The sequence below is a fragment of the Rhinatrema bivittatum genome, chromosome 1 (assembly GCF_901001135.1).
Source record: "Rhinatrema bivittatum chromosome 1, aRhiBiv1.1, whole genome shotgun sequence".
NCBI lineage: Eukaryota > Metazoa > Chordata > Amphibia > Gymnophiona > Rhinatrematidae > Rhinatrema > Rhinatrema bivittatum.
In genome coordinates, this window is record NC_042615.1 from 654,148,705 (window position 1) to 654,166,261 (window position 17,557).

The 17,557-nt window shown below is 43.7% G+C and overlaps 1 protein-coding gene across 4 annotated transcripts in view; it reads left to right on the forward strand.

Annotated features, from left to right (window-relative positions):
* The window catches only part of KIAA0825 (KIAA0825 ortholog), a 1,025,579-nt gene that overhangs the window by 185,766 nt on the left and 822,256 nt on the right, over positions 1-17,557 (forward strand). For all 4 annotated transcript variants that reach the window (XM_029573181.1, XM_029573174.1, XM_029573199.1 and 1 more), the window contains one exon: positions 1,083-1,746. In XM_029573181.1, coding sequence (XP_029429041.1) covers positions 1,083-1,746 — 664 coding nt within the window. The remainder of the gene's footprint in view (positions 1-1,082; positions 1,747-17,557) is intronic.

The window sequence follows — 17,557 nt, forward strand, 5'->3', positions numbered from 1 at the left end:
ACATCTGTGCAAACTTTTGTTTGATTTGGAGGAGGATGAGCGTGGACTCCTGGACCATTTGATATGGAATGACCCATGTGAGGATTGAGAAACTGCTGTCCATCAGTCTCTTGTTAGAGGTAACTTAATTTAATGAATGCCCCTTATGCTGGTTTTTAAAGTTAATTTTATTTTAGAGAGATTTATTTTTTTGATTATGGTATTTTACCTTAATTTCACACACGGTTATGCAGCTGAATATCTCCAGATAAATTGCTGCTTAGCCAGATAAATCATATTTGTCTAAGTCTGAATAATGCTACTTTGCCAGATAAATTATCCAGCTAAGTAGTGGCGTCCCGTTATGCCCATTCAAAGACTGCTACTTAGCCGGATAAGTCCTACTTATCCAACTAAGTAGCTTTTAAATATTGACCTCTCTATGGACAGAAGCTTAATGTCTTCATTCACAATTGCCTGTAATTTTCTACTAATTCTTTCCATTATCTGCCTCCATCAATCAGACTACAGGCTTATAATTCCTCTACCCAAAACTCAAGTTCCCTGATCCTAGTTAGGAAGTGTCATTATATAGCAATAGCTGCTATTCTTTTTTATCTTGTGCTACCTCTGACCCCCAGCTGTACCTAGCTCAAGAGCAGGTTCAACTTCAAATACAGACCTTCCAAATGGCAGTGATAACACTATATGTTAAGTACTGAACGGGACCCTTATTTTTATGTCGTAATTGGTAAAATTATTACAAAGGCATTGCTACTTACAGTCTGTAATTTCCCATTTTTCATCTTTGTTTCACAGATTGAGTGTAAATAAATATCTGCCAATTTTACACTCTTGAAATTTTCAAGATATTCTGCTTGAAATAAACTAAGATTGTCTGGGGGATTTGTTTTGTTGTGGGACTTCTTAAAATATTTTTTTTAAGAAATAAAAGGCAAAGCCTATTATATTGTACTGAGAAGGTTCATTAAAGACAAAAATAATTAACTAACTACAGATCTTTATATAGATGTTTGCTATTTATTAAGCGAAGGTTGTTAACATATTTTAACATATAATTACTATCTCTTTGCCTTCATTAGCAATGTTTATTGAAAAATGAGCAAAATCAGGAAGAGATGATACTTCAGTTCCTTCTGGATCTCTCTAGTCAATGTGGAGTCGCCTTTCCATCATCCCCAAGCGGAACTTCTTTCCACTTTGCATCTTGCAGTTCTCTTCATGTGATTGATGATGACTTGGCAATGGATGTTAAGTCTACATGGGATGATGTGAGATTACATCTTCGACGTTTCTTAGTAGACAGACTTCAGAGCTCTCTTGTGCTTGCTAATGACCAGCCCAGGATTCAGTCTCGTACTCAGTGCTTGCAGTACTTTTTGTTTCTTTATCCTGAATCAGAAGTGTTAACCAAGTACCAAAATATTCAGAGTAAGTTTGTTATGGATCTTTTAAACAGCCGTGTTCTTGCTGGTTCCGGAGAAACAAACTTTGATAAAGTAGTGGATGGGTACAAATGTTCTGTCCCCACACTGTGCAGTATGATAAAAGAGGATTTGTTGATACTGAGCGGAATTGTAGATACTCCTTTGGTCTTGAAGTTTATAAATGAGACTTTCCTGGAAACCATCACAGAAGAGATGACAACTCACCTGGAAAGACTTTGTGAGCAATCCTTCAATGAGAACACGCTACATGCAATCACAGCAAGCAAGAACAAGCAGAAAGGCACAGTGCATGTTTTGGGTTAGTGGCATTTTTATTTAGTATATATTTTACTTACATATTTTTTAACATTTAGTCTTTCTACATTCCATACACCATATTTTTTAGTTACATGAAGACAAAAGATAAGAGATGGAGCATGAGTTGAGTTTTTGTTTCTTAAGTGAAAAATGCAGCTGATCACTGGTAAACATTAGAAACGTGACTGCAGAAAAAGACTATATCTAGTCTGCCCATCCACACCAACTAATTCATCTTTACAGTCCTTACTACTCTCTCAAAGATTTCCTATGTTATTCCATGCTTTCTTAAATTCAGATACTGTTCTTGTCTCCACCACCTTCATGGGAAGGCAGTTCCATGCATCCACTATCCTTTCTGTAAATAAATATTTCCTTAGATTTTACATTTTAGTTTTTATGCCTGTAACCCATTAAATCCAATAGTATAAATGTATTGGTGGCACTAAGCAGTGTATGAATGAATAGGAAATGAATTGGTAGGTATTTCTTCTCAATTATCTTATAGAATTATGAATGGTAACTGCATGGTTATGCTAAAAAAAATGTTTTTCTAGGCTACTAAAAACTTGTTTATCTACCTAATGGGTATGGCACAGGATGGTCCAATTAGGTTCATGTGCATTGGGCCTCAAGGCATGGAAGATAATATTACACTTCAGGGCATCCCTCACTGGCTTCAGAAAAGGGCGAACTGTGACTGTTTTTTGCTATCTGTGCACTTTAGCAAGGGTGGCTGTGGATAGAAATCTTGTTTAGGTATTGCTCTTGCTTGTCTGCTTCACTCTGTTCCGTCTACCTTGGACTGGGGTCCCTTGCTGAATCACTGTCAAACCATACCCTCTGCTGGTCTACTGACCATCAGGCTGCCCTTTAAAAAAGGCAGGCCTGTAGGCAGTCCGATGCTGAAGGGCTACATCCAAGAGCTTGTCCTTAGTATGTTCATTTGTGTGCCCAGAGTATGAGAAGAAACATTTTGGTTGCTGTTCTCAGTGAGAATTCAAGATATTGTTATTTACTTTGTCAAGGTTCTTTCTGTTATGTAATTGGACTCTTGCTGCTGTATTGTTTGCAGTGGACTTGCTGGAGTCTGAATTCAAGCTGTGGTTTTGGACTTTTGATAGGACAGTCTTATTCTGTTGTCTATTACCATTGGTTAGAATATTATGTAGGCAGAAGGGGGAGTCATGTTTTTTTCAGTTGAGACCTAGCTTTTAGTGTAGTTTGAGGTAGATGGGAGGTCAGGAGAGCTTAACCTTGTCCTAGGTCTCTTGCCAATATCGTTGTTGATTCCAGGTCTTGTCTGATTGTGAATGATAGCAGTGATGATGGTTCTGAGATTTACTTAGGTTTACATAAGGCAAGATCTGTAAAGAATAAGGTATCGGTGATTTATAATATGATTGATGCTATGCCCTTGATCTCTAAACTTTGTATTAGAGAACATGGGTGAGGGAAGGTAACATGATCGCTTTGGCTCCACTTTGCTCACCAAGTATCAGTTTTTTAATAAGTCTTGGCATTTGCGCCATGGTGGAGGAGCGGGGTGATAATACATTAGGGCTCTAGATGGGTGAGCAACATTTTTCTGGAGCCTCACACTGGCTATTGAAATTTCCTGACAGAAAAAACCTATTGCAGCTCCTGGTCTATCATCTACCATCTTTGAATCGCCCTTCTCTTGAAGACCTTTGTTTTGACTTATGAGTTAGTAGTTTCTGGTAAGCAATTAGTGTTGGTAGGTGATTCTCATGTTCATGATATATCTATTGGAAGTAAAGGGAGCTATTTCATGTTGGCTATACATGATAGGGGTTTTCCCTAATTGTAGAATTCCTACACATAAGGCTGGCCATACACTAGATCGGGGTGGCCAACTCCAGACAACCACAAACAGGCCAGGTTGTCATGATATTTACAATGAATATGCATGAGATAGTTTTACAATGTACTACTTCATTATATGGAAATCTATCTCATCCAAATTTATTGAAGGGCATCCTGAAAACCTGGCTTGTTTGTGGCTCTCGTGGACTGGAGTTCGCAACCCCTGTGTTAAATTGTTTTTTTTTTTGCTTTAAATTCTATTTATATTCTAACAGTTTATATTCTTTGTCAGTTACTCCAGTTTCATGGATTGATCATGCTCTTGTTACCTGTCTCTTAAATATTAACATATATATTTATTTATTTATTTATTGATTGATTGATTGATTGATTGATTTATTTATGGTTTTTATATACCGGAGTTCCTGTATACAATACATATCACTCCGGTTCACAGTTAACAGTAATAACTACTGCCGGGTGGCAGTTTACATGGAATAAATCTTAGAACAAATCAGAACACTTGATCTAAGTAATAAGAAAACAAACTAACTAGTCTCAACTTTAAACATATAAATAAGGCAATTTATAATCTTGGATAGATAAGGCAGAGAAAAAACAATACATTAGAACCAAAGGACAGGGGTTGTTATATCTTCTAGTTCTTAGCTCTCTGGGAATGCTTGCAGGAAGAGCCAAGTCTTTAGTTTCGTCTTAAAAGTAGTGTGGCACGGCTCAAGGCGGAGGTCTGGTGGTAGGGAATTCCAGAGGGACGGGCCCGCAGTTGATAGAGCGCGTTTTCTCAGGGAGGAGTTTGCGGGCTGGGTAATCATTCTGTTTTGGTATGCACTTCTAGTTGGCTTATCCGAAGTATGTAGTTGTAGCTTGAAGGTTAAGTTGAGTGGGGATATGCTATGCAGGGCCTTATGCATCATCATGCTGCTTTTGAACTGTATCCTGTATTTAATGGGGAGCCAGTGGAGGTGCTGGAGGATCAGGGTGATGTGGTCTTTTTTTTTGGCGTTGGTGAGAATTCTTGCTGTGGCATTTAGTACCATCTGGAGGGGTTTGGTGGAGCAGGCGGGGAGTCCCAGCAGAAGTGAATTGCAATAGTCTAGTTTCGGGAGAATGATGGCTTGGAGTACTGTGCGGAAATCTCTGTAGCGTAGAAGTGGCTTTAGTTTCTTTAAAACTTGTAATTTAAAGAAGCATTCTTTGGTGGTGTTGTTGATGAATTTATTGAGGCTGAATCTGTCGTCTAGTAATACACCCAGATCTCTGACTTGCGGTGAGGTGGTGTATCCTGAGGTGTCTGGAGAATTGCTTGAGGTCAGCAGGGTGGATTTTTCCGGTGCTATTATCAGGATTTCCGTTTTGTTGGTATTCAGAACCAGGTTGAGGCTGGTCAGAAGCTCTTTGATGGTTGAGAGGCATTTATTCCAGTAGGCCATGGTCTTGTGTAAGGTGTCCGTTATGGGGATGATAATTTGTATGTCGTCCGTGTATAGGAAATGGGTAAGCTTGAGGTTGGTGAGCAGGTGACAGAGTGGGAGAAGATATATGTTGAAAAGGGTGGGGGAGAGTGAGGATCCCTGTGGTACCCCCATTTTGGCTTGGATGGGATGAGATTCCTTGTTATTTATTTTGACTCTGTATGTTCTGTTCTCTAGGAAGGATTTAAACCAGTTGAACGCTGCTCCTGTGATGCCGATATCTGTGAGTCGTTGTAGTAAGCTGGTGTGATTTACGGTGTCGAACGCAGCTGACAAATCTAGGAGTGCGAGAAGGCAAGGATGGCCTTTTTCAAGATTGAAGATAATGGTGTCTGCTAGAGTAGCTAATAGTGATTCGGTGTTCTTTTTCTTCCGGAATCCGAATTGGTTATTGGTGAGGATATTGTTGTCATCAAGGAATTCCGAAAGTTGTCGGTTAACCACTTTCTCCATAATTTTGGCTAACATAGGAAGGTTTGCTATCAGTCTGTAGTTAGCAGGATCTGTCGTGGGAAGGTTGGGTTTTTTGAGGAGAGGTTTGAGCCTTGCAGACTTGAGTTGATTGGGAACTTGGCCTTGGGCAAGAGAGCGGTTAATGATATCTGCAAGTGGCTTGGCCACGATGTCAGGGATGGAACTCAGCAGGTTTGAAGGGATATGGTCTAGGGGGTGAGAGGACGGTTTTATCTTCTTGAGAATGTTTGCTATTTCCAAGGTGGACGTGGGTTCGAGAGATGTGAGCTCTGATGTGTAAGTGTTGGGTTGAAGAGTGGGTGCTATAGATGCTTGCGAGCTGTGGAAGCTGGTGATGTTTGTATGCGGGGGGTGTCCCTTTGAGAGGGGCAATGAGTGTGGTAATTTTGTTGTCAAAGTAGTTGGCTAGATCATTGGCTTTTTTAAGAGCTTGGTCATCGGGGATGCACGGTCCAGGAGGTTTTGTGAGGGCTGAGACATAGGCAAAGAGTGCTCTTGAATCAAATGAGAAGTGGTGTATTTTTTTGGAGAAGAATTCTTTCTTGGTTTTGTTGATTTCATTTCTGTATGTGTTGAGACATGATTTGTAGTTGAGGAGGGATGTTTTAGTTGGGTTTTTTCGCCATTGGTTTTCTTTGCTTCTAAGCTCGTGTTTGCGTGACTTCAGCTCTGTAGTGAACCAAGGCTTCATGTTGTCTTTGTCTGGGTTGATGGTCTTTGTTTTCATGGGACATACTTGATCGGCGACCTTGTTAGTGATGTTGAGCCATGAAGATGTAGCTGAGTTGGTGTCTGTGAGGTCTAGATTCCTTAGTTCCTTAGTCAGGTATTTGCTGAGGTAATCTCCTGAGCACTGTTTTCTAACTGAAATGAAGATTGTTTGTGTTGTATGGGGGGGAGGTTCCGATATCTCTAACATAGATGTGATGATGTTGTGATCAGACCAGGGTACTGTGGAACAGGTAGGAGTGGAGTGAGATGAGAGACCTTCGTTTATAAAGATAAGGTCTAAGGTGTGACCTGCTTTATGGGTGGGATCTTTTACTATTTGTCTGAAGCCCATATAGTTGAGGGAGGAGAGAAGAGTTTTACAGTTGGAGGATTGAGGTTGGGCATCCACATGGAGGTTGAAGTCTCCCATCAAGATGGCTGGTTTTCCGGAGTTCAAGTGTTTTGCTGTTAGCTCTATGATAGGGGAAGGGTTTGATTCAAGAATTCCGGGGGGAGCGTAGATTAGTGCAATGATTAGATGTTTAGAGTTGAATAGCGCGAATTCTATGTTTGCTATGGAATTGGATGTCTGCAATGTCAGGCCTAGTGGTTTCTTGGCTGCTAGGAGAAGGCCTCCTCCTCTTTTTTTACGTCTGGGTATGGATAGTATATCGTAGTTCTGGATAGGAAGCTGGTTAATTAGGGCAATGTCGGTGGGTTGTAACCAGGTTTCTGTTATAGCGCAAATGTCAGGTTTTGAGTCGGATAAGAAGTCATTGAGTATGGTGGTTTTTTTGGATATGGATTGCGCGTTGAACAGTGTGAGTGAAAGAAGAGCCAGGCCAAGGCATTGGGTTATGGGTGTCAGCATGATGGGCCTGATTCTCTGTTGGCGGATAAGGTGGGGTGTAGGGAGCTTAGGAGCTCTCCACCTTTGGTTGTAGATGATGGGGATAGAAAGTGGATGCATGGTGGAAGGATGAGCGGGTGTGTAGACAGCAGGTTGGAGTACCCTCTAGGCTAGAGGTGTCCAGGAGAGGGTGGTAGCCTCCGAACTGGGACTGTGGGTTCGTCAAGGGCTAGTAGGTTAGGCCGCTGAATGGGCACTGTTTTCGCTGACGCTGACGGAGTAGACTGTCAGGCTTACCTTGAAGAACCAGCTGGGTTTGTGACCTGGCTTCAGGGCTGCTCTTCTGGGCTGCACTAAGGGGCGCACAAAGGGGCCAGCCCCTTTGTCGTGCTCCTTCGGCGTGCGACGCCTAGGCGCAGCGGTGGATTTAAAGGGCTCCTGGCCCTGCTGCTATTGGCGGCTGGTGTGTGATCGGATTGGCTGCTTCGCGGCCCGGAGGAGGGCTGAGGGAGGCGCCTTGGTTCGCGGCTCTGTGCCTCGTGGTCAGCGCTGGGGGCTGCCGGGGGCAAGGGTGCGATCTAGGCCTTACCCCGGTGGGTCTCGGCGCCGGCTGCGCCGAGACCCACCGGGGTAAGGCCTAGATCGCACCCTTGCCCCCGGCACCTCGCACCCTTGCCCCCGGCACCTCGCACCTCTGTAGGAGGTTTACACATGTACCTTAAAAAAATTTGACATTGATATACTAGCTCTTCCTTTAACCCATTGAGGCCTCTAGATCAGAGGTACACAAATTGAAGTGGGGGGGGGGGGAGCTGCCAATGAGTTTCCTGAGGGCCATGAATGTCGCACTGTGGGGGAAGGTGCATGTGGCAGCCGGTGGACCTGATCCCACCTGCTGCTGAATAAAGAAGGACACCCTTCCCATCTGTGCAGCAACATGGTATTAGAGCTCACGAGAGTGGCATTTTCTCTATGCTGATCTCGCGATGCAGGAGATCAGCATGAAGGAAGTGCTAGTCCCGCTAATTTTTAATATCGCAAGGCCTGCACAGAGGAGGAGGCAGCAGAACGGTCTTCAGTGCCAGAAGCAACACGAGTGATCGGCTTCTCCCCTATAGCCATGCGGCGGCGGTGACAGTGCAGCAGGAATGAGAGAGGCTCCAAGGCTGCTGGCAACACAAAGAGGGGAGGCCTGCCTTCAGCATGTATGAATGGGAGCTTGTGTATGTGTGTGAGAGGGAATGAGTGCCTGCCTGGGTGTGTGTCTGAATGTGTGTGAAAATGGGTGCCTGCCTGGGGGGGGTCTGGCTGTATGTGTGAGAGAATGGTTGCCTGCCTGGGGAGCTGGGTGTGTGTGGGAGAGTGAGAGAGAATGAGTGCCTGCTTGCGGGTCTGTGTATGTGTGTGTGTTAGAGAGAATGGGTGCCTGCCTGGGGTCTGTGTGGATGAGAATCTGTGTGTGTATGAGGGAATATGGGGGAATAAGAGCTTTTGTGTACAAGGGGGTGAGAGGGACTTAGAGCCTGTGTATAAAAGCACCAATAAAATATTTCAAAACAGCACACATATCAAATAACACCCAATAATTAAAACTAATGAGGATAAAAAAGACTCCAGCTGTGTGTGGGTATGTATGAGAGCATGTATGTATGTGTATTTGTGAGAGAGAATGAACATGCGAATGTGTGTGAGGGAGAAAGGATAAAGTTTGGGTGTCCCCCTAGTTCCCTAATCCTCGACAATCTTAGGATGACTAGAAATCTTTTTTTTATCCTCATTAGTTTTCATTATTGGGTGTTTTTTGATATTATGTGTGCTGTTTTGAAATATTTTATTGGTGCTTGGGAAATTAAAAAAATGTATATGACTTTAATAGATGCTGTTCTATTTATTATTAGTTTTGAACTATTTATTCTTTTATTAGTAAGATTCTACTATTATAATTGATGCTTTGTTTTTTGATTTTATTGTTTATGAGGAATGGTGGTTCTGTTTTTCCATTGCTACACTGTAGACAAAGTCCTGACTTCTTGGGGTTTTCATTTCAGTTTTTGTCTGCATATTGCTGGTTCTAATTGTGATCCTTTATTCTGTATTTGGTGAGGGTCTGTCTCTGCTCTGTGCATGTGACCAAAGTGAGACATTTTGCTAGCATGTAGAGACTGTGTAGGAATGTATAGCAATCGGGTTTGTTTTGTTTTCCTACTACATGTTGTATTGGTATTCTGGAACTCAGTGTAATATTTTACAGTGCTGCTTCTTCACAGGTAGGGTTCTTGTTTGAGTTCTTGGTGTTACAACTGTTACGTTATAGGTTTGCTGTATAGATTCTGAATGTCTTTTTTGTAGGGTTTTGTATTAGTTCACAATGTGTCTGGCAGTGGAAGGACTTCGTCCTGCTGTTACTGGGAAATGCCTGTCTGGGTGTGGTATGGTATCTGCTTATCTTTCTGTTTGTGTGTCTGCTCCTATCAGCAACCTGAAGAGAATCAAAACTGGAATTTTGAGCTTCTGGCTGGCTGTGTGATTGCCTGCTGTTTGGCAAACATTCAATAGCTGATTGGTTGGTGAGAGACTTTGACATAAATATATATATATATACACACATACAGTAAATATAGAAGAATAGGAACACCTTAGGGATTAACACAAAAATAATAAAACATCTATTTATTAATTTTTCACAATTATATAAAATAAAAAAAATACAATACATGAAAGAGTTGTCTAGCACCATATGTTGAAAAGTGTAAAAGTCCCAAAAATGTCTTTATGCAAAAATATTCATATTCTTCTGTATTTACTATATGTACACATATCAGGAACACTGCCTTTGTGTGTGTGTGTGTATATTCACACACACACACACACACATAAATATATATTATATACACGATGTAACCCAACTTTGATGGGTGGGGGGGCCCAACAAATTTTATGGATGGAAGGGGGGGGGCAAAAGTTCAAAAGTTTGCTCACCCCTGCTCTAGATGATAGCTCTGTTGATATATTAATAGACCACTGGCATGGTAATTTAAGATCTGTTCTAGATTCTGTCACTCCTCTCAAGTCCTTTGCAATGTTGTTAAAAAGCAGACCTTGGTTTCACGATGACTTGTGTCTCTTGAAGTGACAAGTCTGACATGATAGAAGAAAAAAACCATTGATAGGCTGCGTGACTGTGAGATGCATTTTCGCTGTTATAGAATGGAGATGAGGAAAGCAAAGGATGAATTTTATTCTAAGCTAATTGAAGAGGCTGACATTTGGCCTAGGTCAGTTTTTTAAATTGTTAAAAAGCTTTCTGGGATTGAGAGTATTATTGAGAATAAATGCATGGGCCTATGCTGAATGCCCAGAGCCCACAGGTAACCAGGTGCCGCAGACTCTACCTTTGCCATGTTTTTCAACACCATCAGTTCCTCCATACTGTGGTGGCCGCTTTCTCCTCCATCTCCTTGTCCTCCACATTTTTGTCCTGACACTCCCGATGAACCTGTGATGTGCTCACAGGGGGGATGTGGGGGCAGTAACAGTGCGGTGACATCATAGGTGATTCAAATACCTGCCTGAAGGAACATTTCCTCCTCTTGGACTGGGCATCGTTTTGCTTGAACATCACTGCCATTATGTCTCGGATCCCAGTTCTCACCATGCATGTTTCACAGCTTAACAGCTCCGAGGCATCAGGGAAACAGGCAGAAGGCAGCGTGGCATGGCATGACAGCCAAACTGATTCTTTCCTGCCAGCGACTGATCCTGATAGTTGCGCTGCACGTGCGTATGGTCGGCCCTCCCCTTCTTCACCAGACACTTAGGGACTCTTCGAACAAGTGACGTTTTGCAATTTGGCAATCCCCAGGTCAAGACTTTTCTGTATGCATAATAAAGAAATAAAAAGATATATTCCACAAAGTGTCCAGCATAGCCAAGAGATCGTCGGAACATAATCTAAACTCCGGGGCAGTCTACCAGTTAGCTCCACCAAGGAGAGCCATAAGGGGTTTGTGGTCATGTCAAGACTAGACAGGGAAGGAGAAATGCAGCAGGGGGGGGGGAGCAGTGAGGGTTTTCCCAGGGTGGCACAAAGGGACAATGTGCCTGAATTGGCCCAACATGCAGCATGACACCTTCAGGAATGCCCAGACTTATTGCTTAGCTGAATTAGCTCAAGTTCCTCAGCAGGCCCCCTTGCCAATGAAATCCCCAGAGTTTGCAGCTGATTTCCAGTAGCAGTGACATCACCCCCCCCCCCCCCCCCCGGAGCTGCTCTCTATACCTCAACCACTTAGACACTCACTGGAGGTTACAACCAGAAGGTGCTCTGCTCCCTGCAGTAGTATACCTACAGCACCACGCAATGCTCATCAACAGTCAGATGCCCTCACAGTCGGCAAGGCCCGTAGCTGGCTACAACCCATTTTCTGGTGGACATGCAAATTGAGAGCAGGTGTGAGGTCAGATAACGCCGGTTTGTCTGCCCTAATAGGGGACCTGTGGGGTGTGGCTGCTCATACATCTTTGTTGCTGGGGGCCGGAATGGCCACCACAACCCTCTTTCATCATGCAACAGCCAATTATGGACCCATGGGACAACCCCATCAGCAGTACCCCCACATTGGGGTTTCCCCACCTTACGCTGGATATCAGGCAGCATACCCGTATCTGCCTCACTTCTGGAGGTGCTAGCCTATGAAACTCACGTACCACTGGCCACCCGCAATGCTCGCACATTGAGCATCACAACAGTGAGGCCACAATGGGAAACACTGTGAGGTTATCAGCCAAACCCCATCACAAACCCGGAAGAGAACTGCTTTGCAAAATATCTCTCACAGTGATCAAGTGGCTCCAGGGACTTCTAAGGTTCGAATTCGAAGTTCACTCAAGTTCATCTGTCAGGGCAACGACCAACGTCCTCAGCACAGTAGAACAGAATGATGACAATACAAAAGGTTAGTTACCCGGGGATGGGGTGGTGATGCACATGTGGCAAAGGAGGGAACATCTTTGTTGATGACAAAAAAGGAAGGGAAAAGGAAAACGTAAGTGGAAGGCCAGCTCTAGTTCGGGCAATTCCACAGACACATTAGTATCTGAGAATTCATTGGATGGAAGTGAACCAAGACCATGTACGGGGTCCAAGCAGATGTCCAGGGGACCCCTGGCTCTTACTTCCTTTTCACAACTATGGGAGAGTGTGGCCAAAGTTCTTTGTAAGAACATAAGAAAACGGATATACATTGACATATTTAGAATTATAGAGCACGGAAGAAGGAAAAAGATGATAATGTAGCATACAGTTCAGACCAAAAAGTACCCAGGAATTTAATTAACTGGATACGAGCCTTCTTTCGAATGATGAGCATAATTGGACAGGAAGATTCTTCACTGTATGGCCCTATGTTAAGCTAAGCCAATACCAAACTGGAATACTACAAAGAATACGATGGCTGGGAATGGCTGAATTACGACAAGCGCTTGCAGGACAAAATGGAAGAGAACCGCTTTATTACATGGGGGATCCATGTTGTAAGCTTATGGTTGAAGCAAGTGATGCTAGTATACGCACAAGATCTTCCAGGAAATCCCTCACATCAGTGCCACAGGCCCCTGCACCAGCACAAGCGCCTAGCAACATGTGCTGGTGCTACAACAAATTCTCATGCAGCTTTCAGTACTGCAAATATGCATGTTCTTTCTGTTTTGCTCCTCATCCTTCGACCAAATGTTCGAAAAAACCTGCAGGAGGGACTACTCCAAATCAAGAAGAGACTTATGTTTTCAGCAAAGCTCTGTCCCCAATAAACTCATCAGCAATGTCATCTTGGTTAGGTAACGATCCCAAATGTGAACAGGCACAGCAGTTGGCACACAGCTTCCCTAAGGAGTTTCCAATCCTTTTTCATGGTCACAATGGGAGCTGCACCCCTGACAGTATCCTTCTGCTGTTGGTCATGCAAGCATCATGCAACAAACACTGGGCAATCAATTTGCCCTGGGCTGGATGGCAGGCCCATTTTCATTTCCTCTTTTTAATAAAATGATTCTGTCACCTCTGTTTAAGGAGCTGCATATGTGTGAGCCTCTCTTGCCATGATGCCGCCTCGTAGGTAGAGTCCTGAAGCCCGCACCAGTGGTGGGTGAGCAAGTCTTGGCATGGGCCAGACTATGACTGAGTTCAAAAGTCTATCAAAGATCAGGCTGTTGCTGAAACCAGGCAAGGACAAGACTGATGGCTTGTGACAAGGCTGAAGCTGAAGCGAAACTGAAGACTGCAGCAGAGCCACAGGTGAAGATTAAAGAAAAATGAAGATAGAACCAGGCAGAAGCTGAATACAGGAACCAGGCTGGAGCAGAAGGCAGAAACTAGGCTGAAGGGCTTGAGCAAGACAAGACTGGAACCAGAAGAAGCAGGAACTAGGAGACCTTCTTGCTGAGGCAATGAATCCAAGTCCAGGCAGGCTAAGTAGTCTTGAGTGTGTGACATCATCATCGAGGCAGGTACTTGACTCTCTTGCCAACATGCACCAAATCATGTGCACAGATGCTCATGCACAGCCTAAGCATCTCTTTGCTAGGTCCTAGTAACACACATATCAGAGCATCCAATGGCAGCTCCCAGCTGCATGGCGAATGTCCGCCATTGAGGAGTCTGGGAAGGTGGCTGGATTCTAAAACTTTGATTGTGCTCCCAAAAAAAGGATCCCGGCAGGTTTAGGCTTATTCAGAATTTATCATACCCTAGAGGGTCATCTGTCAATGGCCACCTACCCACCTGAGGAGTGTACTGTTCAATTGTGCTATAGCACTGCTGGGCGAGTGTGATCAAAGTGCCCTGATGGTGAAGACTGACATGAAGCCCACTTTCAGGCTGTTGCCGGTGTATCCGGATAGCTTCCCGCTGTAGAGTGTTCAATTTCATGACCAATATTATTGTCATGATCCTGGCTACTAAGTAGTCTCCCAGCCATCAAAGATCCTCAAAGAGCCACCCTCTCTCAGGTGCTAGCCATCTCTTTGATGGTCCCATGACTCAGCAAGGCCAACCCTATTTAGCCCTGTCTCTCCCACAACTTGGGGCCTCTTCATCGAGTCACTGTGGCTCCTTGCATTGGCCCAAGTTGCTTTACCTTGCTACTTTGTGGCCCTTGTGGCCTTCTTGCTATGCTTTATCCTGTGGCTCCCTGGCCTTTCTGCCTAATCATTTGACCTCCCTGGCCTTCCTGCCTTGTCTTGGGTCCTCCTTGGCCTTCTATATTTATCTTGGAGCCTTGTTGGCCTTCTAGCCCTGTCTTCTGGCCTCCTTGGCCTTCTTCCCTTGTCTTGCAATCTCCTTGGCCATCTTGAGCTGCTTTGTGGTCTTCATATCCTCTAGTATCTTTTGGCCCTGCTTTGTGGCCTATTAAGGCCTTCTAGTCCCTGCTTCCTTGTTTTGTTGTAGTTGTTGCTTACTGTACTTTGGTTCTCGGTTACTTGTGTTTTTATGTTCCTTGCCCTGTTCTTGTATCCTTTTCTGTCCAGTCCTAGTCTTGTACTATCCAGTCCTAGTCTTGTCTTGTCCAATTCTAGCCTTGTCCTGTCCAGTCCTTGTCTTAATCTGCCTGGTCCTCACTTAGTCCCTGCACCCTGTGAGCCTTCTGGTCTAGCCCTTGTCTCCCATTACTGCCTTGCCTTCAGGTCCAGTCCGTATCTCCAGTCCCAGGCCTTTCCTCCAGTTCCAGCCCTGGACTTCAACTCCTGCCTGCTCCAGATTCTGTCTTTTTCCAGTTCCAGTCTTGTCTCCAGTTCCTATCCTGCCTGACTGTTATCATGTACAATACCAGAAATGTCCTGCTGGCCCCCAAAACCTGCAGGTTTAACCCAAAGAGGAGGGAGCTGGTCAGGCAGAAGATCTTTTCCTGCTCTGTCCTGAAGTCATGTACTGCTCCTACTGGGGTAATATCTGAATCCAACCTGCCTGACCATGATAATTATTTTGTCAACTGTATCCCAAAAGGGTGCTCAATTTTTGTGCCTACTTCGAGCTATTTAGTTCCTTCCTGCACAGGGTCATGGTGCATCAAGCTGGTATAAAAAAAATATTGACCATCAATTTATGTTTGCAATTGCTGCAAAAGTTCATCTGTTGCTAAGGACTTTGGCATACCTCTGGCACATAAGATGGATTGTCCTACAGTTATTTGATTTTGTTGGGCTATTGAGTTGGCCTCTGACAAGATAAAAACATAGACATGATGGCAGAAAAGGACCATACGGTCCATCCAGTCTGTCCAGCAAGCTTATGGTAGAATCTGCCACGTCATACAGGTCACCTTTGTACTTATCAGTTTCCCAGACCATAAAAGTCAGGGCCCTTGTTTATTGCTGTCTGAGTCCAATTCCCCGTTACCTCTTGTTGTTGAAGCAGAGAGCAATATTGGAGTTTCATAAAAAATAACAGGCTTATTGGTTAAGTGTACTTTCATCAAAAGTAACAGATTTATTGGTTAAGGGTAGTAACAGGCGTATCAGCAAGTTACCCCATGCTTATTTCTTTCCCCAGACCATAAAAGTCAGGGTCCCTGTTGGTTGCTGTCTGAATCTAATTCCCCTTTTCTTCTTTTTCTCCTGCCATTGAAGCAGAGAACAATGAAAGAGTTGCATCAATAGTATGAAGGCTTATTGGTTAAGGGTAGTAACCCCCGCACCAGTAAGTTACCCCCATGTGCTCTTTTCTTCATTTCCATCCTGTAGCCTTTAGGTGTTCACAGTGTTTATCCCATGCCATTTTGAATTCTTTCACTGTTTTTGTCTTTACCACCTCCTCCGGAAAGGCATTCCAGACATCCACCACCCTCTCCGTGAAGAAATATTTCCTGATGATGATTCTGAGTCATCCTCCCTGGAGTTTCATTTCATACCTCCTAGTTCTAGTGATTTTTTTCCAACGGAAAAGGTTTGTCGATTGTGCATCATTAAACCTTTTCAGGTATTTGAAGGTCTGTATCATATCTCTCTTGCATCTCTTCTTCTCCAAGGTATACATATTTAGGTCCTTCAACCTCTCCTCATAATTCTTTTGATGGAGATTCCCTACCATTTTGGTCACCCCACTCTGGACTGCCTCCCTCCTATCTCTGTCCCTTTTGAGAAACAGTCTCCAGAGCTGAATACAGTACTCCAGGTGAGAACTCACCAAGGACCTGTACAAGGGGAATATCTTATCCTTTTTCTTATTGGTTAGTCCTCTCTCTATGCAGCCCAGCATTCTTCTGGCTTTAGCTATTGCCTTGTCACATTGCTTTGCCGTTATCACCCCAATGTCCCTTTCGTGGTCCGTGCCCAACAGCCTTTTGCCCCCTATTATATACAGCTCTTTTGGATTACTGCACCCCTTATGCATGACTCTGCACTTCCTGGCATTGAATTCCAGCTGCTATATCTTCAACCACTGTTCAAGCTTCCTTAAATCATGTCTCATTCTCTCTACTCCTTCCAGCGTGTCCACTCTGTTGCAGATCTTAGTATCATCTGCAAATAGACAAACTTTACCTTCTATCCCTTCCACAATGTTACTCACAAATATATTGAACAGGACCGGTCCCAACACCAATCCTTGTGGCACTCTGCTTAACAGTGTTCTCTCTTCAGAATAGGTTCCATTTACCATTACACGCTGTTTTCTATCCGACAACCAGTTTGTAATCTATACCACCACTTTGGTGCTCACTCCCAAGTTTCTCATTTTATTCACAAGCTTCCTTTGCCTGGACCGTATCAAAAGTTTTGCTGAAATCCAAGTAAATCACATCAAGTACTCTTCCTCAATCCAATTCTTTAGTTACCCAATCAAAAAAATTAGTCAGATTTGTCTGACAGGACCTTCCCTTATTGAATCCATGCTGCCTCTGGTCCAGCAATCCTCTTGACTGTAGATAGTTCACTATCCTTTCTTTCAAAAGAGCCTCCATTAATGTGCCTACCATAGAGGTGAGGCTAACCGGCCTGTAGTTTCCAGCTTCCTTTCTGCTTCCACTCTTGTGAAGCAGGACCACCACCGTTCTTCTCCAATCACTCAGCATCACTCCCGTTTCCAAGGATCTATTGAACAGGTCATGCAGTGGACTCGCCAGCACATCTCTGAGCTCCCTCAGTATCCTGGGATGAACCTCATCTGGCCCCATGGCCTTGTCCACTTTCAGTTTTCCAGCTTTTCCCAGAATTCTCTTCTGTATATGGAGTTTCTTCTATCCCATCTCCATCTAAAGTCTTGTCAACCAGCAACTAGGGATGTGAATCATTTTTATAATGAATTGAATTATTGTATGATATTTCTTAATTTGTTATATATCTGTTAAAACGAGAAACGAAAACTTTTTCCCCCAAAATTTTCGTGAAAATCGTTTTTCGGGTTAGTGCGCGCTAACTCCCATTAGCGGCACTAACAAAAAAACATGTATTTTTGTTATTTTTTT